A 24,647-nucleotide genomic window follows, 5' to 3' on the forward strand; every position below is an offset into this window, starting at 1 on the left:
CCAGACTCTCAAGTCAGAGTCGCCTGAAGCCTAAGAGGGACTCAACCCACCATTGCTAGCAGAGAGCCACATGGAAAGCATGAGAAGGATGCAGGCTGCCTCCTGGAGCAGACCAGCCCCCACCTGACAGCCAGCAAGAGCCTGGGACCTCAGTCCTGTGGCCACGGGAACTGAATTCAGCTAACACCCTGAATGAGCTTGGAAGAGGGTCGTTCCCAGTAAGGGATGTGGCCTGCAGACACCTTGATTTCAACCTTGAAAGCTCCTAAGGACCCACACGGACTCTGACCTATAGAAACTGTGAAATAATAAGTGTGGGTGCCTGTAAACCACGCGGGTTGTGGTGATTCCTTATGGCAGCAACGGAAAACTAATACCGTAGTCCTTGGCTCCTCTGTCTCCTGCATCCCCTGTCTGTTTGGGTTCCCAAGTCCAAGTGAGCCTGCCTCCTGAACCCCTTTTGTCTGTACCTTCCTCTCCATCCTTGTGGCCCCCTCGCTGGGGTCCCGGCACTCACTCTCACAGGCTCCAGTCCACGGCTGGGACTACAGTGAGGGAAAAAAATTAAGGGAGCACCAAAGATTCAGTAACCAAGATCAACAACGTTGTAATGCAACAAAAGAATAAATGCAACGAAAAGAATGAAGAACACATCCATGATGAACAAACTATCGACATTTTAAGCAAGGACAGAATCAGTGTGACTGACTTTTATTCTACCTCAGGCTTCAACAAAGCTCATCACAGCCCTGGATCCTGTCTTTATTTGAAGTTTTGGGGGGTTTTGTCCATTATGGATTTTTTTTTGCATTTTTTAAATATTGCATTAAAATATTATTTACCTTAAACAAAATGTGGTCTATCCATACAATGAAATACTATTCAGCCATAAAAAGAACGAAGCACTGATACATGCTACATTTGGAGGAACCTGGAAGATATTACGCTACCTGAGAGAAGCAGACACAAAAACGCCACATATCATATGACTCCGTATATATGAAATGTCCTGAACAGGCAAATCCATAGAGACAGAAAGCAGATTAACGGTTGGCAGGGGCTGGGGGAGAAGGGAGAAGAAGGATTGCCTGATAACGGGTATAGGATTTCCTTTTGGGGCGATGAAAATGTTTTGGAACTTGAAAGAGGTGATGATTCAGAACACTGAGAATATACAAAATGCCACCCGGAAATGGTTAATTTTATTCAAGTGAATTTAACATTAATAAAAATACTTAATAAAAATGTGCTATTTAAAGATATCATTTATCTTCGTTACTGAGTTTTGGGTGATCACCACCCCCCACCCCCTTAAATTCTGCTCTGGCTGTGAGTTCCAGCCTTGCTCCAGTCCATCCCCCACGTGGGTCCCAGTGGGGAACTCTCTACCACCTGCATCTGGCCCTGTTATACCTACTCCTTACCCTGCTCCAGTTTGGTGCCCCGCAGCCTCCAGGACAAAGTCTAAGCTTCTAATGGCTTTTGAGCTGATCTCTCCAGGCAAACCGAACTCCACCCCATGCCTTTGTGCCCTCTGCTCCACCTGGCCTCCCGGGCTGGATCTGAATATCCTGCGCCCTCTCCTGAGCCCTATAAACTCCCGCTCCTCCTTTGAGATTCCTTTGAAGCTCTTGAGCCGCATTTCCTTGTTATCAGTTGAACTCTCTCTTCTCCAGCCCCACACCCCCAGCCCTAGCTCACCACTGAGCCAGCCTCCTCCTGGGCCTCTACCTCCCCCCACCCCACACTGAGCTGGCCTCCTTCCTGGGCCTCTGCTCTCCTCCATGTCAGGCCCTCCCTCACACTGGCCGCTGAGGGATCTTCCTAATACCCAGATCTGACCCTCTTCTTGTCACCGATAGCCACAGGCGCTCAGAGTGATGTAATGGTCTTTCTAAGGATGAGCAGCTTCAGGCCGGGACATCCCTCCAGGGAACCCTCCAAAGCGCAGTCCGAGCTGCCCCTCCACACCGCCATCCTCCTGCTGGTCTCCTGCCTGACTTTCACTGTTTCCCTCTCGCCCGCGCCACACACACTCCCCAACAGCTGCAATCTGGAAGAAATTACCCTTCTAAACAGCCAGACTTCCCCAGTTTCAGGAAATTCCAAGCTGGGCAGGGGGAGGGGCCGAGCTGAGGGCGCGCCCTGTCCATCCCCCACCCCTCTGCGTGTCCTCCGAGCACATCCAGTCCAGGCCTCCTCCGCCCCCGCACTCAGTCCAGAGGGGCCTCTGCTTTTCCACTACCGCTTTCTAGTCCTTTAAATCCTAAAGGCAAACTTTTGGGGGATAAGGAAGGCTGGGAGGGGCCTGCACCTTAACCCTCTCTGCCCCTGACAGACTGAGCTGGACGGGGCTGTGAGTCTGCGTTGGTGTGGGCTCCTACCATGGCCCCCGAGAGGGGCTGACACTTCAGTTCCCGGTGCAGGTAAAGAAGGGACTCGATGCCAGGGGTGGGGCCTGGAGTCCTGGGTCTGAGGGAGGAGGGGCTGGGGGCCTGGAGTCCTGGGTCTGAGGGAGGAGGGACTGGGGGCCTGCACCCCTGGGTCTGAGGGAGGAGGGGCTGGGGGCCTGGACCCCTGGGTCTGAGGGAGGAGGGGCTGGGACCTGGACTCCTGGGTCTGAGGGAGGAGGGGCTGGGGGCCTGGACTCCTGGGTCTGAGGGAGGAGGGGCTGGGACCTGGACTCCTGGGTCTGAGGGAGGAGGGGCTGGGGGCCTGGACACCTGGGTCTGAGGGAGGAGGGGCTGGGGACTGGACTCCTGGGTCTGAGAAGTAAGAGAACCAGGAACGATTCCTGGAACCTGAGAGAGGAGGAGGGGGCCTGAGGAGGTGGCATGTGGACCCGGACGCCTGGGTCCCAAATCCCCCTCCAAGTTCCCCATGACACTTCCTTTGCCAGGTGAGATCCCGCCCGGAGGAAGAAGGAAGAAGGTGCAGGCCTGGGACTAGGAGGCGGAGGCGTCTCCACACCGAGGAGAGGGGCGTCCCAGCCAGAGTGGGAGCCGGAGCCAGAGAGCGTGCCTGCCCCGCTTGGCGAGGACCGCGAGGTGAGGGGCAGTGGTGGGCCAGGGCCCCCGGGCAGGTCCAGAGGGAAGCAGGACAGACGGCCAAAAGGACGGCGGCCGCTGAAGTCCGGGCCGCAGCCACGTGGCTTCAGGAAGCGCGCGCTGGAGCTGCAAGGAGCTGGGGGTCACCCACTCCCGGGTCCCCCGGCTCTGCCCCGGCCCCACCCGCCTCGCAGACTCTCCCAAAGGGCTGAGAACCAGTCGGGCCGGATCCGGAGAGGGTTGTTATTTCCCTCCTGGCGGGGCCGGGGCCTGGAGAGGACAGAGGTGAACCAGCTGTGCCCCCCACCCCTGCAGCTGGAGCTGAGGCCCTGCGGGGGCTGGAAAGAGACGGGGAGGGTGGAGGCGGGAGGAGGGCCGGTTGCCTAGGGCGCGGGGTCAGGGCCTCCGGGGACCCACCTGGCTCCTGCCCTCTCTGTCTGTTTCACGTTTGTCGCAAACAACAACCCCTCTGTGTGTAGCCTTGGCCATGTGACGGGCTTTTTCCAAGCATGACCTCATTGCATCAAGCACACAACTCTGCTAGAGGGAGGTTGGAGCCCTCATTTAAGAGGACACTGGGGCTGGAAGCAGTGGAATGATTTGCCCCAAGGTCTCAGGTATAGGAGGAGAAAAGGTGGCATTCAAACACGATTTCTCTAATTCTTGTCTGGAATGTAAAAAGAAAAGAATAACAAATGATCAAGTATATCTCTGGCCTTCATGTCAAATCAAAACATTATTTTTTCCATGGGGATGCTCGCTGGCCCACCCCATCCTGTGAGGGGCTATGAGCAATATATCATCCTTAGACCCTGGAGTTCATCCACCTAGAGTCCAAATCCAGCCCCAACATTTGCTACTGAACTACCCAGGGCAAGTTACTTCACCTCTCTGTGCCTCAGCCACCACATCTGTAAAATGGACATTGTGATAAGGGTTTCTGCCTCATTGGTTGTTCTGAGGGTTGAATGAGTTGGTTCATCTCTGTGAAGCACCTAGGCCTGTGTCTGGCCTGGAATAAGTGCTTGGGAAGTGAAATGTCAGCATCGTGAGTCTGCTTTACGAGGACCCCTAGCAAACAAGCATTCTGATTCCTGTTTGTCAGTGGAGTAAACTGAGGGTTAAGGTTGAGGAGGTTTGTTTGGGGTCCCACAGAAAGGAAAAGGCAGCCAGGTGTGTTTGATGTCAGGAACCAAAATCTGAATGTGCTGCCAGGTGCTGGAAAGTGCAGTGAGGTCACCTGGCAGGGCAATAGCAGGATGGGATGAGGGACAAGCTGGGGGGTGGGCAGGCAGAAGGGGTGGTGGCTGGGAGCTGTTCAGGGAGGGGTCACTTCACAGGGTAGCAGACAGTGGAACCGGTGACTCTGGGCTCTGGAGTCCCACGGAGCTGGCTTTGTGACTTTGGGCAAGTCATGTACCCTCTGTCTGTTTCCTTCTCTGGGACAGGGGAGAATGATCCAAGGTGGGACTCCACTGAGCATTTATTGAGCATTTGCTGTGTGCTACGACTTTCATGGGTAAAATCTCACCAATTCCTACAAAGAGACTACAAAATATTATATGAGTACCATTCCATTTTCGAGATGAGAAAATGAGGTCAGATCAGAAAGGTTAAGTAACTTGCCTAAAGCCACGCAGCAATGGGCACAGCCATATCCAAACCTGGGCAGTTGGCTTTCTGAGTTCTGCCTTTTCTTATCCATAATTTACTGCAGAGTAATGATGGGCACTGTTAGCAGTGAGAGCAGATTTGTTATTTTAAACTGTGGATTGAGATTCATTAATGAGCAAGGTCAGCATTTTTTAAAAAATAAAATGGTTTGGAATTTAAAATATCCAAGTGCCTAGCATGTTATAAGAGTAACATGTTTGTTTCATGAAATTTGTGTTTCCCTTATGTGCTGGCAGGAGGGGAGGGGGTGGGAATAGTGTGCTAGGTTGCAATAAAAATATATCTGCTCATCTAGGCTGAGATCAGAGAAGTTTGAGACACACTGCAGAGGTAGTAAATTAAGACTGGTTTGCCCAGAGAAATAAATGTGAACAGTGAGTGTGTGTGTGTGTGTGTGTGGGTAGGGTAGAGGGCAGCCCTCAGAACACATCCATCTACATTTATTTTAAATTCTTTTGACTTTGATTTTTCTCCGCATGACTGATATTTCCCAGGGTGCTAGTTACTAAGAGAACAATGCTGGCTGTTTTGACTTCCTCATAGGAGTTTATCAAATCTAAATTTTGTTCCACAGTTATTGTTTGGAAACAAATACTCCCCTACTTCCAACACTAGCACTACCAGTTGGCTGGCACTATGACAAATAGGGTTTTCTTTGATTGAGTTTTCCCATGTGCCCTGCAAGGAAAGGAGGGTTATTTCATCCATCTTACAGACAGGAGACAGACAGACAAACAGAGATCACATAATTCATCCCATTTCATACAGTTGGCAAAGGGTGGGGCTTCAATTCAAATAGAAAGAGTTTTCATTATAATAACAGTGACTGTAGTTATTACAAAAGTCCAAGGCCATCACAGTCCCTCCCAGAAGTTCCATAAAAACACCCAGGTTCCAGGATATGGTCAAAGGTTGGCAGGCATTTCTATTGACCATTGAATCCCCAGGGTAGCCACGTGACAATAGTGTACCTAATTCAAGTTCACAAGCTGCCAGCTTCAAATTTACGCCATTCTTGTTCGTTTTTTTAACATAGGGAAATTTTATTATCATCTTACAAAAACTGAGCCATTACATTGTCTCTTTCAAAATCAAATAACTCAAATTATAAAATACTGTGCAAGTAGACAGATTCCCAGACCCACCCTAAACCTGAATTAAAATCTTCCAGCAGGCCTGCAGGATGACTTTTATGTGCCCTAGGCAAAGCTTTCATGAGGGTGTGTGTACCTGTATTTATATATTTATATTTTACGACTGTGTTGTTATAAAGACAAATAGAATCCACACATTTTAAAATAAACGAAAACATTTTCACTTTTTCGTGTGTGGTGGGCCCCAGGCACTGCACCTGCTGCACCTAAGGGACAAAGTTAGCCCCGTCTTCAGGGACGGGGCCTGGGAATCTCCGTCTTTGAGAAGCTGGAGTTTTCTGTCAAGTCTGGGAAGCATGCAGAAGGGTGGGTGACGCCTGTTGCTCGTTGCAGGGCCTATAGGAAGCTCAAATGTTAGTTCTTGTTGGAATCAGCATAGCTTGGTGGTCATGGGCAGACCTAAATTTGAGTCTGAGATTTGAATCAAGCACTGTGGCCTGGGGCCTCTGGGAGCCTCAGTTTCCCCCACCTGTAAAATGGGAGTAAACCGCTTTCATCATCATCTTGTCCTTTTGGAGGGCATCCTGTCCTCATGGAGGGCTGGGGACACGGCAGGTATCGGGCGCTCCATCCCGGGGGAGGCAGCACTGACCCGCCCCTACTCCGCAGATGCCGGTGCTGAAGCAGCTGGGCCCCGTGCAACCCAAGAAGCGGCCAGAGCGCGGCGCCCTGTCCATCTCCGCGCCGCTCGGCGACTTCCGGCACACGCTGCATGTGGGGCGCGGCGGCGACGCCTTCGGGGACACGTCGTTCCTGAGCCGCCACGGCGGAGGGCCGCCCCCCGAGCCCCGGGCGCCGCCCGCAGAGGCCCCGCGCTGCGCGCCACCGCCCGCCGTGCCGCAGCCCCCGCCGCCCGCCCTGCGCGCGCCCGCGCCCGCCGACCCGCTGCTGTCCTTCCACCTGGATTTGGGCCCCTCCATGCTGGACGCCGTGCTGGGCGTCATGGACGCGGAACGCCCAGGGGCCGCGGCCGCCAAGCCCGACGCGGACCCCGGCTCCGGGGCGCAGCACCCCAGGGCCCGCTGCAGCCCTAGCGAGGACCTCGCGCTGGACGACGTCATTGGCCTGTAGGCACCCCGGTTCCCCGCGCCTCTACAGTCCGACACCCCACTTCTTTATACATAAACGGCCAAGGTCTGTGCCTCAGTTCTGTCTGTTCACTTTGCATGTGGGAAGGGAGCATGGGGAGGGGGCTGATGGGGCCTGCGCCTTTAAGAGCCAGGTCTGTCTCCTTGCGGTCCGGTCTATGCGGTAACTGGACCAGACAGGTGGAGGTCGGATAATGGGCTGGGACTGGAGGGATACCGCACTTTAAGAGAGCTCGGGGGCGTGGCTAGGTGGTGCCCCTCCCAGGGGCGGGGTCCCGGCATGGCCCCTCCCACAGCCTCTTTCTTTCATTGATGTTGACTTGAGCTCGCGTCCAGGTGGGCTTCGCTCGGGCGGAGCTACCCTTGACCCTGGGAGCGTCCGCAATGCGAAGTGGCCGGGAAGAGGCGTGGTCCCCGTGGAGGAGGCTCCCTTTTCCCCCAAAGATGCGTGGGTCCGAGGGCGGCAGCAGCGTCCCGAGTCAGAGGTACGAAGTTCAGTCCGAACCTCCAGGCGTCCAGTTGTCCCGGGCGCCCGCGGACGGTGCGACCAAACGGGGGAGGGGGCCCGAGGGGCGTGACAGCACATGCAAATCTTTGGGCAGGGGGCGGAGCCAGGCTCGCTAAGTGCCCAAAGGAGGCGGGGCTGCACATGCAAATCAGACAGGGGCGGAGCCAGGCTCGCGGAGGCCCAGAGGAGGCGGGACTGTACATGCAAATCATTGGGCGGGGGGCGGAGCCAGGCTCGCTGACACCGAGGAGGCGGGACTGCACATGCAAATTACTAGGGCCAGGGGTGGGACCACAGTGTAAATCGCCTGGCGGCGGAGGGCGGCCCCACTGGGGGCGTCGCCGGACGTGTAAATTTCTCGGCTGGGGGTGGGGCCAGGTTCTCTAAGGTGTCTGAGCGGCGCGGCCGCACCGGTAAAGCACTTGGACTGGGGGCGGGGCCCCGCCAGTCAATCCCTTGGCGGGGGAGCTGGCAGGGTCAGATTCCCGGAGGACTCCGCGGAGGGCGGTCCCGGGATCGGGCCGGAGTCCTCGCGAGCGCGGGCGTGGTTCCCGGGTCGGGGCGTGGCCGGGGCGCCGGCGGGTGAAGCCACAGCGGGTCCCGGCAGACCAGTCCCGCCAGGCAGACCTGTCCCCGGCGCTAGACGGCCTAGGCCGGGGGCGCGCCAGCCACACCCCGGCTCTCATGGCGGCGGCCGGAGCGCCGGAGTCGCCCCTGGAGGTCCCTGCTGCGGAGCCCCCGCCGCCGCCGCCGCCGCCGGCCTGCCGCTTCTTCCTGGAGGGCCGTTGCCGCTTCGGTGCCCGCTGCCACCAGCCCCACCCCGGGGCGCCGGCGCGGCCTAACGATGAGCCCGAGCCCGAGCCCGGGGCCAAGAAGCCGCCGCTGCGCACGGCCGCGGCCGTCATCCAGCGCATCCGCTGGGACCCGCGCCTCGACCCGGCTGACTTCTCGGTGGGCTACGTCGACCGCTTTCTGGGCGTGCGCGAGGAGCCCTTCAGCGCCTTCTGCTGGGACGAGCCGCTGGCGGCGCTCGGGCCGGGCGTGCTGGCAGTGCCGCAGCACCGCGTGCGCTACTTCCGCTTCCGCGGCCGCGTCGTGTGGGACCGCGCCTCGCGCACCGACCACGTCTTTGGCTCGGGCTCGGCGGCGGGTCGTGGGCCCACCATCCTGGATGTGCTTGACAGCGGGGACGCGCCGGACGGCGGGGACGCGCGCGGGACTGGAGATGTGCACGCCGGGGAAGCTAGGGCCGAGGATGCACATCGGACCGCAGAGGCGCAGGACCGCCTAGCTGCGGGCCCGGCTGGCGCTCCGGCAGGAGAGCAAGGAGAGTGGGACACGACGGAACTCGAGGATACTTTTGCCCGCGAGAGGGGAGGCTCGGAGGCCCAGCACCTGGAGGTGGTAGGGACATCTGCGAAGGCCCAGAAACAAGAGCTGGGAGGGGCTGGAGGCCAGGCTTCCCCGTGGACGGAGCCAGAAAAACGTCTAAAACCAGCCAGTGCCCTCGGCAGGACTGCAGAGCCACAGGCCACGGCAGCCCCAGAGCGGACCCTAGAAGGTTTTCCTGATAAGGCAGCAGAGTGGGGTCTCGGGGCCTGGCCCCTAGACAGGAGAGAGAACACTGTGGCCAGGGCTGAGACCCCTCGCCAGCCCCGGCCAACGCATTTTGTGGCCCTCATGGTGACGGAGCCCGGGCTGCAGGCAGGAGTAGCCAAGGCCCAGGAAGAGATGGTCCGAACTGCGCCATCATGTGCTGCGTTCACGGTGCCTGCGCAGGCCCTGCACCTGACACTGGCCCTGCTGCGGCTGGTGGGCCCCGGGGAGGTGGAGGCTGCGGTCAGCACCCTAAGACGCGTGCTCTCGGCCCCGGGACTTCAGGCACCCCCTCGGCTAAGCTTTACACGCCTGGTGCTCCTGGGCCACCATGTGCTCTGTGCCCCCCCTTCTCCTTCCCTGGCAAGCATGGCCCAAGTGCTGGGACAGAGGCTGGAGGCCGAGGGGCTCAGAGTGCTAAAGCCCCCGGGAGGGCTGGACCCCCACCTCACCCTGGCCAAGGTACCCCAGGGTTCCGAAGTGTGCCTTCCTGTGCCTGGGTTCAGCCCTGGGCAGGAGCTGGGGAGCCAGCCCCTGGGGAAACTCTGGCTGTGCAGCATGGGGAGGACAGGCGGCACCTACCAGTCCCTAGCTGAGATCCCCTTGGGGTGACAGTCCCAGACCTCTGGGGAAGATAAATTGGATCTCAGCCCCAAAAGAAATCACGGCCAGGACCCAAAGCACCTGACAGAGGAGATCCAGTCCAAGCAGGAGGGACAAACGGTGTTCTCTCTCTCTCTCTCTCTTTAATTTTGGTTTCTCTCAAGCTTCCAAATGGTGCTCAGTGCTCCAAGGAAAGAACGAAGGAAGGAAAGGGGAGGGGAAAGGAAGGGGAGGGGAGGCAGAGAAGGAACATCTGGAAAAAAAGCAGCCTGACAGTCCAGCTGTTTGCAAACTCATTGCACATCCTCCAGTTACATGGCAGAAGAGGGAGGGAGGACGGAAAAGAAAAGGGGAGGAAGAAGAAAAAGTAACTTAAATAAACACACACAAAAAGAAAAGAGAAGGAAACATGACGTGAGCTGGTGATCCATGAAGGCGGGGAGGGGTAACTGGTTTACCTGTGCTGAACCAAGGAAGGGGTGGGAGCAGGAGGAGGAGGGAGGGGAGGGAAAAAAAAACCAGAAGAAACACTGGGATGGAGGGAGGAGGGAACACGGAAACAACTTAATACAACTGTAGACGAGGCGGCCCGGCCGGCGAGGTCCCGCGATGGCCTCCGGAGTCCTCAGTGCGGGTGGCGGTGGATCTGGTGGCGGCGTGGCGTCGGCATTTCTGGGGTGGGGGCCGAGGGCAGGGCACAGTCTTTACGCGGCTCCCCTCGCCCCAAACACTGAGGCCCCGGAGGGCTGAGCAACAAGAGTCTGTGGTGAGGCAGATGGCAGCGGGCAGGTGTGCTGGTGCCCCTGCCGCGGCGGGCACGGGCGGAGCGGCCTGTCTTCTTCCGCTGGCCCCCCGGCTTGGGACGGGCCAGGGTGCCGGGTCGGTACCGGAGTACAAGCTCGAGAGAGAGAGAGAGAAAACACTGAGACAGCATTAGTGGAGGTGCCAGGTGGACACAGACCAGCCAGCCCACAGACCGTGCCCCCAACCCTCCACTGTCCCACCCTCCTCCCCTAATCCCCTTCCTCTGAGGCAAAAAATAAAAATGTAGAAAAAAATCTCTGTACAGACTCCCTGGTGGGAAACGGAGGCAGGGATGGTAGCTCTTCCTGGAGCCCACTCCCCACAAATTAATTTACAACCCAAGTCCATGGCTCAAAAGCAAAATCGGCAAAGGCGGCGCTGGGGGGCCGCGGCCCCGCCCCCCGCCCCGTCGGCTGGTGCTCAGAAGGCTGACAGCTGCGCCAGGCTGAGGCGGCAGTCGATGCTGGCGTTGTCCGGGCCCGTGTAGGCCAGGCCCAGGGGCTCTAGGAAGGCCCGGCAGGCGGCCTCGCCCTCGAAGGCCAGCTCGGCCTGCAGGTAGGAGACGGGCAGCGCAGGGCGGAAGCTATGGAGACAAGAGGAGAAGGTGATGAGGCACGCAGCGGGCGGGGGAGGGCCCCACCTGCAGGGAGTGGGTGCCCCCCCCTCAGGCACCCAAAGGGTTTCCTCAGCACGTTATCTGCTGACCTCTCACCCCACCCCCAGCCTCCCCACCTCAGGGGCTTGGGGGGGCCCGGGGTGGGGGCTGGCGGCCCCAACCCCGGTTGTGCCCCCCTTCACCCTCACTTACCTGTGCAGGGGGACCAGGAAGGAGAGGGAATGGGAGGGAAGGGCCCAGCTGGCTCCTCCGCAGCTCAGGGCCTGAGCAGTCCCTCAGAAGAGGGCCCCGCTGTGGCCAAGGGGCAGGGGCTGGGCGGAGGGAGTGACCCATGGGCATGGGAGGGGCATGGGGCAGCCAGCAGGGGGTACTGCCTCTCTGGGGAACCCGCCCCTCACTGCTTCCCCTGCCAGGGGAACACCCCAGGCACAGGTGTCAGCCAGCACTGAGTATATACTTAAAACAGTTAATTCCTGGTTGCTGATAAGAGACTTGAGCACCTGACATGTGCTGGGAAAGGGCAGTTCTAAATGCTGCCACATTAACTCACTGAATTCCCACGGTCAGCTGTCACCCTACCCTTTATAAACACACACTGAGGCAACCAGTTCCAAACAGGGCCACTTGGCCAGCGTCACCTAGGGAGGGAGTGGCAGAAAGCACCTGAACCAGTCCTGCCTCGAGCCCAAGCTTTGTCTCAGCCCTGGAGAGCCTGCTGCCCTCACTTCTGAGCTGGCCTCCTGGCTGCCCTGCAGGAACCCGGCTCTGGGATGGGGTGGGGATGGGGGGCGGGGCACGTCTGCCAACGAAAGGCAGGGCCACCTTCGGAAGTGGGAAGGCCTGAAAGCAGGCGGCCAACAACCAGGGCCCCTCCCAGAGGCCCATTCGCGGCTGGGTCCCCGACCAAGGGCCAGCATATAAACCTGGTCCAGGAATAAGAGGTCGCCCAGCTACAGCCCCAGAACAGTCCGGGGGCTTGGGAGCTGCCCTGACGGAGCCTGTCTAGTCACAGAGGTGGACTCTGAGGGCAGCCAGGGCAGCTTTCAGCCACATGGCCATTTCCCTCATCACTCCCAGGTCGGTAACCAGGCCCTGTGCATCCTGCTTCCTCCATGTTTCTGCCCCACGTCCTCTTCTCTATGTCTGTGCCACTGCCCTGGCTCAGCCTCTGCCTTAAGTCTTCTTGACCTAAACTGGATCTAGAGTACATCTCCTGTCCTTCAGGGTGACTGTCCCTCCCCAGCTCCAAACCATCCCCATGGCTCCTAACCTCGGACCAGGGGTTCTCAACCTCGACAAGACTAACACCTGGGGGCTGGATGCTGCTGTGCTGTGGGGCATCCTGTGTACTGCAGGATGTTTAGCAGTACCCCTGGTCTCAACCCACTCAACAAGTAGCACCCCCTAGTTGTGACAATAAAAGTGGTCTCCTTATATTGCCCTCCATCCCCTGGGGGCTTCTCACTTCCAAGGACCCAAGCATCCCCACCCCCAACACATACACACACGCACCCACTCACAGTGGGCACATGCAACACCTGGTGCGCCGAGGACGTGCTCTTTTTAAGTACCACCCCCAGTCTGGCTGGCCCCCATGTCATGCCTATTTCCCTAAACATTGTCTGCAGTCTCAAAGGACCTCAAGTGGGAATGGGGCCCTGTCCCGTTAGACCAGACCATAAGCTGCCAAGAGCAGGCCCGCCTTTCTAGTTTGTCTCTACAGAGCAAGGAGCTCAGCGACAGGAGAGCCGCAAAAGACAGGCGGACAGAGACCTCAAGGCAGGAAGCCAAGAGCCCAGAGCAAGAAGAAAACGAACTAGAAACCAGGGTGACTTGAGCAGGAGAAAGAGAGCAGCAGAGGGATGAAGAGTGACCCCCGGAGCAGTGAGGCAGAGAAGGGCCCAGAACAGGGTGGGCTGTGTGAAGGGAAGCAGGAGGATCTGAGGGAGGGCTGAGTGTGGAAAGACGAGACGGGACAGAGGACCAGGACACGAGGGAGGGCGACCAGGGGACACAAGGGCTCTGGAGCTGGAGGCCTGATGGCCAGGAGCGTGAGGGGGGGGATGACAGGGAGGAGGGTGGCGGCGGGGCCGGCAGAGCAGAGAGCCGGGGGAAGCTCAGCTTCACATACGTTTTGATCATCGCCTTGAGGGCAGCCTTGCGCTCTCGGTCTGCAAACTTGTCCACGAGGTAGCCAGACATACAGGGCGCATGACAGTAGAGCCGGAAGAAGCGGTGGTAGTTGCCCAGAGCCCAGGCTGCCCGTAGCGCCAAGGCGTGGGCCACGCAAGGGTCTGCCTTCAGCTCCCGTGTCAGATACGCCAGTTCCGTGGTGATATCTGGGGTCCGAGACAAAAGGGGCTCAGGAGGGCCCAAGCCTGGAGGCCTGGGGCAGCCGTGCCCGTGGACCGTGCCTCTCACCTCCGGAGTTCTTGGTGAAGATGTAGTAGAGGATCCGGTAGGCCGTGAACTCACCCACGTTGCCTGGCAGGTTCTCAGCATACAGTGACTTGAGCTGCGTCTGGCACTGGTTAAACTCCTCGTGGTCACCCTGGAGGGTCAGGCACGGAGGAGGAGCAGAATGAGGCCAGGAGAGGGAGCCCGGGAGGAGCCCAGGAGGGCCTCGTCAGCCCACTCACCTTCTCCAAGGCGATTCGGGCATGCGTCTCGTACACTTCCACTGTGAACTCGGTGCGTACACCTTGCACCTGGGGCAGCGGGCAGGGAGAAGTTAGGCCAGAGCAGGGCAGGACGCACCAGGGCCAGGCCCTCCCAGCACCCGCCTCACCGTCAGATCTTGCCGGATGGATTTCATCTGCTCGCAGGCGAAGGCATAGTCCTGTTTCTCCTTCCAGTGGGACTTGACCATGCACAGTGACTTCTTCAAAACCTGGGGAAGGAATGGAATCAACGCTCAGTGTGACTGAGGCAAGGGCGCAAAGACACACTAGAACCTGCTACAGGCCCACTAACTTGCTGTCTTAAAAAGAGGGCTGCAACATCAAACCCACTGAACGACTCGCCACCAACATTAGAAAGATCGCAAAACAGCCGGCTACAATAAAATGCTCCCAGGCCTCGGTTTCAGCATCAGCACATGCGGGCATGTCCTTTGGGATGGAATGTTGACTACGTTTCTACCGTTGGCCTCAGCGGAGGATGCTGAGGCCCAATCATCCCACTGCCTCAGGGGCACGGGCCTGGGAGGGGGGCTTCCTTCTATCTCCTAAGCAGGGGACGGAGACTCAGAGGCCAAGCAAGTGTCCCAACAAGGCCATACACGCTGGACTCAGGGCTCCGAAGCACAAGTTCTGTCTTCACTTCACCTCTCAGAGTGCCCACCGGCCTTGATGTCCCCAGCCAGCTGCAGGTGCCTGCCTGCGACAGCACCCCCTCCTGTGTGGTCTCTGCCATCCTCCCTGTGTTGGCAACACGGGCCTAGAGCCAGCACCAGCCTTCCTGGGTACTTACTGCCACAGGGCGCACGGTAGACGGGTCTGGGGCACAGGTGAGACGCAGGTAGTGCTTGGTGATGTCAGGGCAGGTGCCCACGATCTGCAGCTCCTGCCAGTCAGGGTCAGCCCCGCTGCTCTCTAGACTGCCCATCTGCAGCACCAGGGGCTCGAGGCGCAGGCGGCGGGAATGTCCGTGCTGGAAGCGGGCCGCCCGCTTCTGCTTCTTCAGCTCACGCTCGGGGTCCTCACACTCCAGCGCTGCCATCTTCTTGCGGCTGCGCTTGGTGGGAGCTAGATCGTGCCTGGGCAGGGAGAAGCGGGCAGGGAAGGAGGCAAAGGGTGGGTGCCACGCTCCAGCCTCAGCCACAGGGGCAGTCAGCGATGTGCCTCCCCAACGCTCCCTAAGGACACAGCCCTCCTCCTCCTGGTCACCGACCCCAGGTCTCACCTCTTCCCACGCTGCGCCCTGCCTCGGCCCCGATCCATGTGGGCTCCCCGACCTCCTCGGCCCTTGGGGGGCGGGTTCCTGCGACCCACAGGATGACACTCATTCCCTGAGTAGGAACTGTCGGAGTCCGAGTGGGAGTCACTGCACAGAAGCAGCAAGGTGAGGCCTGAATGGCTGCTCCCCCAGGCCCACCCTCCACCCTGGAGCCTGCGCACCTGCGGCGGAAGTGGCGGGTCGGGGACCGGGAGGAGGAGCGGGAGCGGGAGTCCGTGCTGGAGGAGGAGCTGTTGTCCTTCATGAAGACATTGCGGTTGCCAAATTTGGCGAAGCTGCTGCCCCGGGCTCGGCCAGCACCCCCAGCCCCTGGTGTCCCTCGCTGGGACTGGGCACCCCCGCCCCTTGTCGCTGAGCCTGCCCCCCTGGGAGGATGAAGGCTGCTAGGGGCCTCCCACCGCTTCTTCTTGGGGCTCTCAGCCACAGGCTCCCGAGTCAGCCTGAGGATATAGCAGGGCAGGGCATCACCAACCCGGCGCCCCCACCGCCCCCAACATCTGCCACCCACCCCAGGGACACACAAGCTCAGGCGGGAAGGGCACTTACCCAGGCGACTCAGCTAATACGTTGCAGAAATGAGAGGCAAACCCAAGGTTTTCTGTGTCTACGGGGTGCTCTTAGCCGCTGAGTAACACACACCTGCCAACCTCCACGGCCCTCACCCACCCGAGGATTCCAACCCTTGGCGACTCCTGGCCTCCCGCCCCCAAGATCCAACATCCCTGCTCATTTCTCTTCGGGGCTCCAGGTACCCACATATGGAGGTCTCCACACAGCACCCAGCTCCCCTCCTGTGCAAAATCGCCCTCATCCCCACATGGCCCCCACCCGGACTCACCCCGGCAGAGGCTCCCGGCTCCAGTCGATGGTGTAGGCTGAGCCGTCCTGGAGCCGGGCCTGCAGCACCTCCTTGAGCAGCTTCTCCGTCCGGTCCTTGTCCTCCTCCGACTCGCAGGCCGTGAAGCAGCGCTCCACGTACTCCTTCATGTCCTGCGGCCAGTCATCAGGCTTCCCGGACAGGCTCCCCCTGGGGGCGGATGCAGGCACTCAGCTGGGAGGCACCCCGCACCCCAGCAAAAACTGTCATCACGACCCCTCACTGAGCTGACACATGTGCCAGATACACGGCAAGTGTTTTCCTTTTCCCTCTCATTTCATGCTCTCAGCAACCCCGGGGAAGGGACCCCTCTCCGTGTTTGGAGGAGCGGACTGAGACTCGGGGTGCAGAACCTGCCAGTGGACTGTACACAGACGCTGAGTACAGAGGCAAGGGGCCTGGGTGGGGGCAAGGGCATGGCCATCACCTGTGGTTCTGCGCCTTCTCGGGGTTGGGCTGGGGGCCGAAGCTGCTGTGCTGGCCCTCCGAGGCAGAGGTGAAGCTCTGGCTGGTGACGGCAAAGGGCCGCTTCTGAATGTTGAACTTGAGACCACCAGTCCCAGGGGCTGCTGTGGGGGCAGCAAAAGCTGGGGTTAGGACATCCTGGGCCCGCCTGGGGCTGCCCTACCCCCAGGAAGGGGACAGGCCAAGCTGCAGAGTGGCTGCACCCAAAGCCTTGGGACATCACACACCCAGAAATAAGGATACCGCCCCGACGTGCCTCAGGCCCAAGGCCTGAGAGGTGCAACCCCCATGCCCTGTCCTCTCTGGGGTCCAACGCCAACTTACGCTTCATGCGGTTCCAGAGCTGCTGGCCCTTCTTGGGCTTGGCAGCCTCAGGGTAGCTGTGCGGCCCATAAGCCTGGCCCGGGGCGGGCCCTGCCTGGCTGTGCTGGGTGGCTGGGGCCGTCCCGGGCTGGGGGCCGCTGTTCAAAGCGTGAGCCCCGTGGGGAGGGTTGGAGGGCTGAGGGGGCTGGGCTGCCGGCAGCTGCTGAGGGGGGGCCTGGTAGGACATGCTTTCATCCATGCCGGGGACCGGGGGCTGTCGGAGGAAGCAGGCACTGAAGGCGCGAGCAGAGTTCTCCATGCTCTCTCACTCTGCTCTCATGATTGTAACGTTACTCAGCTCTCAGCTCTATGTCGTGAGCCCCAGGTGGAGTATCACCCTGGACCCACAGAATGACCCTCTGAAGGACGGACTTTTATTACCCACCCTTTTCACAGCCAAGAGAATGCAGGCTCAGACACTGAGCTGCTTGCTCGGGGCCCCCGGCTGCTGAGTGGCAGCAGCCCACATCTAAACACGGGAGTCCACCTCCTAGTGAGCCACAGTGACAGCACACCCACACCAGCGGCCACTGTCTGAGCAGGTATCATGTGCCGGTCAAGATACACACGCGCTCAGACATACTCACAGAAGCCTTATAATAAAATGCAATTATCCTTCTCACGTGACAGAGCTGGCTGAGACGCAGAGGTCACGCAGAGAACTGGGATTCAAACCCAGACCTGCCTCCCCCGCACTAGCTCCACAGCTCCTCCACGCTGCACGTTAACCGTAAGGCTAGACTGTGTGTGTGCATGTGTGTGTATGTATGCGTGTGCATGCGTGCTGGAGGGAATACACAAGACAGGCTGCCACATGACAAAGCGTTCCCACTGTCATCCCAACACCTCAGCCCCTGGCCTTGCCCTAAACCCATCCTGGTTTTAAAACTGCTTTGCCCTGGTTGTTCTCAGATCAGAAATTGCTTGGCAGGGGGGAAAAAAGGGAGAGAGGGCAGCGTAAATAATGCAGGCATCCCCACTGCGAGCCCACTCACAAAACTAGAGCCCCTGCTTGAACTCGACACGGAGCCGGCTAGGGCATTACCTGGTTCAGAGTCCCTTGGTGCTGGGGTGCCGATGGCTGCTGGGGTGTGGCTGAGCCGTAGGAGCTGGCCATCCCATACTGGGAAGGCGAGCCGTAGCTCTGGTACATGCTCTGCCAAAGGCACAGGAAGGAGGGTTAGGGGTGGGCCCGATTCCTGCCCGTAAGGTCTAGACCTTCCCCTTTCTCCTGCCACTCAGGAGCCTTACGCGATCCACGACCCTCCACTCACCTCTGCTCCCTCTCTTTTTCCCTCCGCTGCATAAATGCAACAAATTATCTTACACTAAAAAAATTAATAAATAAAATGAAAACCTCTATCAATTCCATACCCCACTTCTACTAGATCTTAGAGGATCTATTTCACAAATATCTACTGAGTGCCAACTCTCCTAAGCACAACAAGAGAACAAAAAATAACAGATAAAACTTATGCTCTAAAGAAGTTTGCATTCAAAACGTAGGCACAGTTGTAGACAGACATGTAACACATCCAGCAGGAAGTAAAGAGGCCAAATAAAGAAACAGATGACAGGGTAGGGGGATGCTCCTGTACACTACGTTTGCCAGAGAAAAGGGCTCTCTGAAGGTGACATCTGGGCAGCCCTCCAGGAGGTGCGGGCCCAGGGTGCTTGGGAATGTGGGAAGAGAGCTGCAGCAGAGCAGAGCGAGAGTGGACCGGGTGTGTGAGAGACAGAGGTCGTCTCTGTGGCAACTGTGCAAGGAGCAAAGGGAGAGGAGACGTGACCAGAACCACGTTAACGTGGGACTTGGCGGGCCACAGGCAGCACCGGAGATTTACCTCGTGGGCAATGAGCTAGTGAAGGGCTTTTCAGCTGACTTCAACCCATGAACTACACCTGAACCCGTGCATCCTGCCTGAGCCAACTCCTCGCCTGCCGGCCCCGGCCCGGCCGGGCACTCACCATGGGGTAGTAGTAGCTGTAGGGGTAGGCGTAGTTGTACTGCTGGTACCACTGGTAGTACTGCTGCTGCTGCAGGGCTTCTGCCTGCGACACGTACTGCGGAGAGGGAGGCCCACGTGCCATCAGCGTGGGCAGCGGGAGCCCATGGGCCCCACAGGCCCCAAAAGGGCACACTGATTTTCTGGTGTTTAACTGCCAAGGAATGGAAGTGCGTCCACGTCTCTCCACAGAGCGCCACCGCCTCTACCACGGGAACCGGGGCACCAAGGGTACATCTCCCTCTTCAGGTTAGGTTCCCAGGGACTAGGACCACAGAGGACTCAGGACTCTTCAAGGAAACAGACCCACTTCCCCTACCCAAAAACTCCTAGAATATCTTCAGAGTACAGTGTCCACCACGTGTGTCCCTCCCCAAGCAGCCCCCCACGCAGGGTGCCCAGGCTGGTGTGGCCTGCTCACTTGTGCACCGGCCACGGGTCCATTGCTGCTGGCCTTGGCGGAGCTGCCAGCGGCTCCTGCTTTGCTGATGCTGGCCAGGGCCTGGCGGGCCTTCTCCCACTCCGGGTTCTCGTGCATGGGAGTCTCCAGACCGTTCTCTCTGCCTGCCCCGGCCACCATGGTGTACTGAGAGGACCTGCAGAGAGAGCACGTCCAGGCAGTCTGTCCTCCCAGTACACAGAGTGCGAGATGGAGGCAGGCAAATACCAGGGTTTGAACCCCAGATCTCCCTCGTATCATCTATTGGAGCCTAAATCTTCTAATCTATGATATGCTGACAACTAGTTTCTGCTTCACAGTTTTCTGAGGGATAAATGGAATTACCTACCTAAGGCACTTTTCCAGGTGCCTGGTACACAGCAGTTGTTAAAAATCAAACAAATGAAAACATTATCAGTGTCCACAGAGCTAAACATAGAACCTGGCGCCTAGCAGGTGTAAATGTTTTATGAATCAATGAATTCTGTCTGACACCACCCCAGCCAGCAGGTAATTATCATGCTGGTGTGGAAAAAATAAGCAACTAACAAAAAGATAAATGACTGAGTATTAAGTGTTGGACGCTGCCCCCTAATCACAGTTCACTGAATCAATCATCACAATTTTGTCAAGCAAGCACTGTACTGTGAAAAACGAAAGTTCAGAGGGGTGAAGACTGACCTCCTCCACACTACAGCCAAATGCTTCCCTTTAACCTTGAGGCCAGAGGAGGGCTGTGTCCCCACCACCCCCCACAGGCACTGCTGCATCACTTCCCCCACGCTGTGGGAGTGCCCATCTCGGAGGACAACACTGAGGCTTACTTCCTCTTGCCCTCCCCTCCAGCTTCTGTCCCAGTAGCCCCACTAACCAATCTGTGCTACGTTGATCACCCACGTTGGCCGCCATCTGGACCTTGGGGTGTAAGGGGTGGACCGCGGGAGCCAGACTGCCTTTTCACTGTCTGTGAGAGAAAGAAAGAGTTAGGGAGACTCAAGAAGGAGCAAGAAACATGTCACAATGAGAGGAGGAGAAGCAGATGGACTCACGAGAAGGCAGGCAGAAAAGGGAGTTTGAGAAAGAAGGAGGCACTGGGGTAAAGAATCTGAAGAGAATCCTGGGTGTGGAATAAAAGGGCTACAGTGCGAGGGCAAGACCTTGGCCGCCCTGCAGTGCCCTGGGTGGGAAATGAAGGATCTGAAACCCGTATGAGGAAGGAGAAGAGTTCAAGGGAAACTCTGAGACGGATAAGAAGGTGGTGGGGAGGGTAGGCTGGGGGACCTCAGTCAAGAGGTAACGAGTAAAAGGAATGCCAGAGAGGAAGGAGAAGGAAGACGACGCCCTCATGAGCAAAGCCTGCGGGAACCCCTAAGGCTGGGAGACTTGGAAAGGTTTCTGAGGGGAACTCTGTCAAGAGGGAAGCTTCTGAGGGAGACGTGAGAGAGAACAGCGGAGAAAGGAAAAATCAATCAGAGAAAGAGAAGATTTCTGGAAGTTATCCTAGAAACAGGGAGAAGCTGAGGGTGCCCAAGAGGAACCCCTTGGTGAAGAAACGGGTGCTTAGAAAGTTCTTAAGGGATTAATTTCAGGAAGGACTCCTAAGGACAGAGAAGAACCCTAGACGGCAGGTTCCTAAAAGCAGGGGTAGGCCCAGGAGGGAGAAGCCGTAGCCCCGCCACTGGGGGTCTGGGGAGAAAGCTTCAGGGATGTCTAATGAGGTCCAGAGCATCTTTAGAAAGTTGGGAGGGGATGAGAGGACTGAAAAAAGTGAAGGGGCGTCTTGGGGGCAAGGACCGGCGGGCGTGAACTTGGGGGGGATAACTGAGAATTACAGGTGGGCTCAAAGGCGAGTCTCACGGGAGAATTCAAAAATCCTACAAGTGAGGGAACAGGGACAGGAGTCTGGAGCTGGGAACAGCCCTAGAAAAGAAAGGCTAACTTAAGGAGGAAACAGGACCTGGCGGGAGTCGGGGAGGAGGGCAGGAGGTCACGAGCGGAGAGAATCGGGGAGGCGGAAAGGGAAGGCCTGGAGTGGGTCTGAAATCGGACGCGAGGCCGGGGCCAGAGGGGCACCTGGCCGCCCCGCAGGCCTGGGGAAGGCAGAGGGGGCGCCGGGGGGAGGCAGAGGCCGCCCGGGTCCCCACGTCTGACTCCGGAGCCACCGCCCGAGCCGCGCCGCGCATGCGCACCGTCCCCAAGGATGAAGCCGGCCCAAGTGCCGCCCGTCGCCCGGGGCAACGCCGTCCTCCGGGTGGAACCTCCCGGTCAATGGGGGGTTGAGAGCGGGGGCGCTCGGGGCCCCGGAATTCCGAGGGCGGGGGCCGATGGCGCAGGCGCGCAGCTGCGCAGGCGCAGTGACCGCTCGAGCCCGCCACACCCTGTCGCCGCTCTCGCGCGGCGTCCGCTGGTGCGACAGCCGCCAAGGCCTCGGGGCCTGCGCGACGTAACGCCGAAAGGAGACGCCGTTCGCGCCCGCCCGCCGACCCGTCGCTCCTCACACCTACCTCGGCTGATCGCCCCCGGGACTCGTCACCAGCGGCCCAAGGCGAGAGCAACACGGCCGCGGCACGACTCCCAACCCGGCTGACTCTTGTCTTCCCTGGGCTCCAACGTCCCGACCGCGGCGTCCTGACGTCACAAGGAGGCCTCGCCCCGCCTCCCTAGATGCCGCACAGCCAATGGACGCAACGAGCTTGATTTGAGCCCGCCCCCCACCTACGCAAATAACGCGGTGGGCGCTTTAAGGCAAGCCGGAAAAGGGGTTGGGGACGGTGGCCCCGAGTGGACAGGCGCCGCAGCGTTGCTCGACCCCCCCCCCCCCGTGCCCTTCCGCGCAAGCTTGTGTGGGCTCAGTTCATGGTAGCCATTATTATTTTTGGGTGTAGACTAGGGTGATCACCGTACAGTGATGTGGAAGGCCAGGGGAAGAGAATGATGAACTCAGAGAAAGGGGGTGAGAACAGCCTCCCCTCGGCAAGGGGAGCTTCCTTAGTAGATAAATCGGGAACCGTGCACCTGGTGGAGGGAACGGCGTGTTCAAACACTCAGAGGCGGGAAAGAAGCGTAGCTCGGGAGAATGCGGTGAGCAGGTGGCTGTGGCGGAATAGAAGTGTGTGGGGTCCTGGAGTGAAGAGCTAGGTCAGTGCAGGTGGGCCAGTAGCAGATCCCGAAAGTCTAAGGAATTTGGACCATCTCTGTAGATTGGCCTTTCTTTAAACTCCTTGCAAGTAACCTTTTGGGCATGTCATCTGTTTCCATCCAGACCTCTGGCTGATAAATTATCCAGTCCAGTTCAGGGACGGGTCCCTGTAGTCCCAGTGGCTGGTAGAACAGTCTTTCTCTTACTATAAACTTTCCTGTTGGTAACTATGTAGCATTTTGTTTCTGTTAGCATATGATGAATCAACGAACAGCAGTAAGATACATTGCAGCAGATGAGGAAACTATCTGGTGTAAAACTAACTCAGCCTGCCCTTGTTTTTCCAGAAAGGCCTGCCGTGACCTGTCCAGCATGCATTGTCCATCTGCCTTAAACATTGACAATGTCCCAAAGCAGAGAATGATGCCCTGACAGATAGGGGCGTCGCCTCCTCCTGTATCAGCATTTCTTTAAAGATAAGCATTTCTTCCCGGAAATGTAGGATTAATTACTGACCTGCTGGTCTAGCAAATCATCTCATGACTGTAATAAAAGAGATATTCCGGTCATATTTGATAGATGTTCTTTGTTCCAAGACGGTCTGCAACCACTCTGTACACCCGCTTCTTTGGAGCGCTTCCTTCCTTGGGGAAGGTACCCCCCAGGGCTATATGGTCCTCAAGATTGGCCCATAATAAACTCACCCAAATTTGATTTATAGATTGATTATGGATTATCTGTGCTGACACATAGTTGACCTTTTGCCATTCTTTTACTTTTATTAAGCTTTTTGTTTTACAATAATTTTAGATTTACAAAAAAGCAGCAAAGATAGTTCAGAGTCCCACACATCCTACACCCAATTTCCCCTAATGCTGTCATCTCACTTTACTGTGATATGTTCGTTAAAACAAAGAAACCAACATTAGCACGTGACTATTAACTAAACTGCAGACTTTATTTGAGTTTTACTACTTTTCTTACTAAGGTCTCCCTTATGTGCCAGGGTCCAGTCCAGGACTCTGCATTCAGCATCCTGTTATGTGTAAGTGTTATATTTAAGGGGGTTTTCTTGTAGGTAGCATATTGTTGGATCTTTTTACCCAAACATACAATTTCTGCCTTTTCAAAGAGGTGCTTATAACTGTCCTTTTAATGTGATTATTGGCGTGGTTCCCTTTAAATTCATCATCTCACTATTGGGTTTCTATTTGTTCCATCTTTGTTTATTCCCCTTTTCCTTTTTTTTGCCTTCTTTTGGTTTGAGCATTCTTTAAAAACAGACTTTACTTTTCAGAGCAGTTTTAGGTGGGGCCTTCAGGAGGTGCTCTGCCTCAGTTCCCCTCCCCTGTCCTGTGCTGGGAAACTCTCCTGACAGTAGACTGGCGATTTCAGGGCTCACCTCAGTGTTTCCCATCTGAGAGATCACTCTCCCCCCTTGTCTAATTTCCAGAGTCCTGAGCACTGCTGTTTCATGTACTTTGTCTGGCTTTTTGGTTGTTTCAGGAAGGAGAGCAAATCCAGTCCCTGTTACTCCATCTTGGTCAGAAGTGGGAGGCCTCATATGGATCATTTAAAATAAACATAGATTTACTTTTGTAAAGGTTAGGCAAATGTCGTTTTTTCTTGGTTAAAGCTCCCTGATGAGAGATCACTGGCAGGCGGTTGGCAGGAAACGAGGCAGCCTGAATCTCAGGGTACTTTGCAAGAATCCAGCACGTCAGCGCTGGATTCACAGTCACTAGAGGGCAGTGTCCTAGAACCAAACAGCCAGCCTTGGCAGCAGGGCTGGCCCCAGGGTCAGCTTGCGTGCTCTTGAGAAGGAAGTGAGTCAACACAGGTGGCCCCCAGAGCCCCTCACAGGAAATGAGTCGATTTCTCTTTCCCAGCCTCAGGCCCACACATCGATAGCTTCCTTGAACACCCCTTGCAGAGCTCGAGAGGGAAATGATTGGCAAGCATGGAGCAGTTCCCCCATGGTGGGCCCTGCGCTGGATACCTGACATCTGACACTCTGGGCTAACCAGCCCTGACCCGAAACCCTCGGGACCACATATATGTTTTGGGCTTCAGGATTTTTCAGAGCTTCGAGAGACAACATGGTTTATATTCCACGTGGTACACCACACCCTCTGCACCCTGCACGGAACTCAGAAGTAACCCCATCAGTGTTTCTGCAGGGAAATAGAAGAACATTCACACCAGGCGGGGAAATAGTCTGTGCGTCACCCCATGCCAGGTCAGGTCAGCTTCCACTGCCCAGTGAGTTAGGGGAGGACGTGTGGCCCAGCAGAGCTCCTTGGATTTCGGA

General features: G+C 57.5%; 3 protein-coding genes across 10 annotated transcripts; 2 read left to right on the plus strand and 1 right to left on the minus strand.

The window, feature by feature from the left end:
* Positions 1 to 2,903: 2,903 nt before the first annotated feature.
* Positions 2,904 to 7,021, plus strand: CDC42EP5 (CDC42 effector protein 5). Its single transcript, XM_014856570.3, has 2 exons — positions 2,904 to 3,047; positions 6,485 to 7,021. Exon 2 carries the CDS (start codon positions 6,485 to 6,487, stop codon positions 6,944 to 6,946), a length of 462 nt encoding a protein of 153 aa, XP_014712056.3. The 5' UTR covers positions 2,904 to 3,047; the 3' UTR covers positions 6,947 to 7,021.
* An 883-nt stretch (positions 7,022 to 7,904) lies between these two features.
* On the plus strand, positions 7,905 to 9,997 carry LENG9 (leukocyte receptor cluster member 9). The gene has a single exon (XM_014856569.3). The coding sequence runs from the start codon at positions 8,156 to 8,158 to the stop codon at positions 9,677 to 9,679; it is 1,524 nt and encodes a 507-aa protein (XP_014712055.1). The 5' UTR covers positions 7,905 to 8,155; the 3' UTR covers positions 9,680 to 9,997.
* LENG8 (leukocyte receptor cluster member 8) lies at positions 9,794 to 21,839 on the minus strand. Of its 8 annotated transcripts, none has more exons than XM_014856568.3 (16): positions 21,702 to 21,839; positions 20,069 to 20,161; positions 19,180 to 19,354; positions 18,721 to 18,816; positions 17,798 to 17,908; positions 16,714 to 16,966; positions 16,352 to 16,493; positions 15,886 to 16,074; positions 15,209 to 15,487; positions 14,994 to 15,134; positions 14,562 to 14,847; positions 13,879 to 13,980; positions 13,730 to 13,798; positions 13,512 to 13,641; positions 13,222 to 13,429; positions 9,794 to 11,057 (listed from the first exon to the last, which is right to left on the minus strand). In XM_014856568.3, the coding sequence occupies exons 2-16, from the start codon at positions 20,104 to 20,106 to the stop codon at positions 10,895 to 10,897; spliced, it is 2,382 nt and encodes a 793-aa protein (XP_014712054.1). In that variant the 5' UTR covers positions 20,107 to 20,161; positions 21,702 to 21,839; the 3' UTR covers positions 9,794 to 10,894. The 8 variants fall into 8 exon arrangements, with proteins under 8 accessions (XP_014712054.1, XP_044616330.1, XP_070354286.1 ...); XM_044760395.2 differs by having other exon boundaries at positions 18,721 to 18,912; XM_070498185.1 differs by lacking the exon at positions 17,798 to 17,908.
* Between the last annotated feature and the right edge of the window lie 2,808 nt (positions 21,840 to 24,647).

This window comes from Equus asinus, chromosome 26, assembly GCF_041296235.1.
Source record: "Equus asinus isolate D_3611 breed Donkey chromosome 26, EquAss-T2T_v2, whole genome shotgun sequence".
NCBI lineage: Eukaryota > Metazoa > Chordata > Mammalia > Perissodactyla > Equidae > Equus > Equus asinus.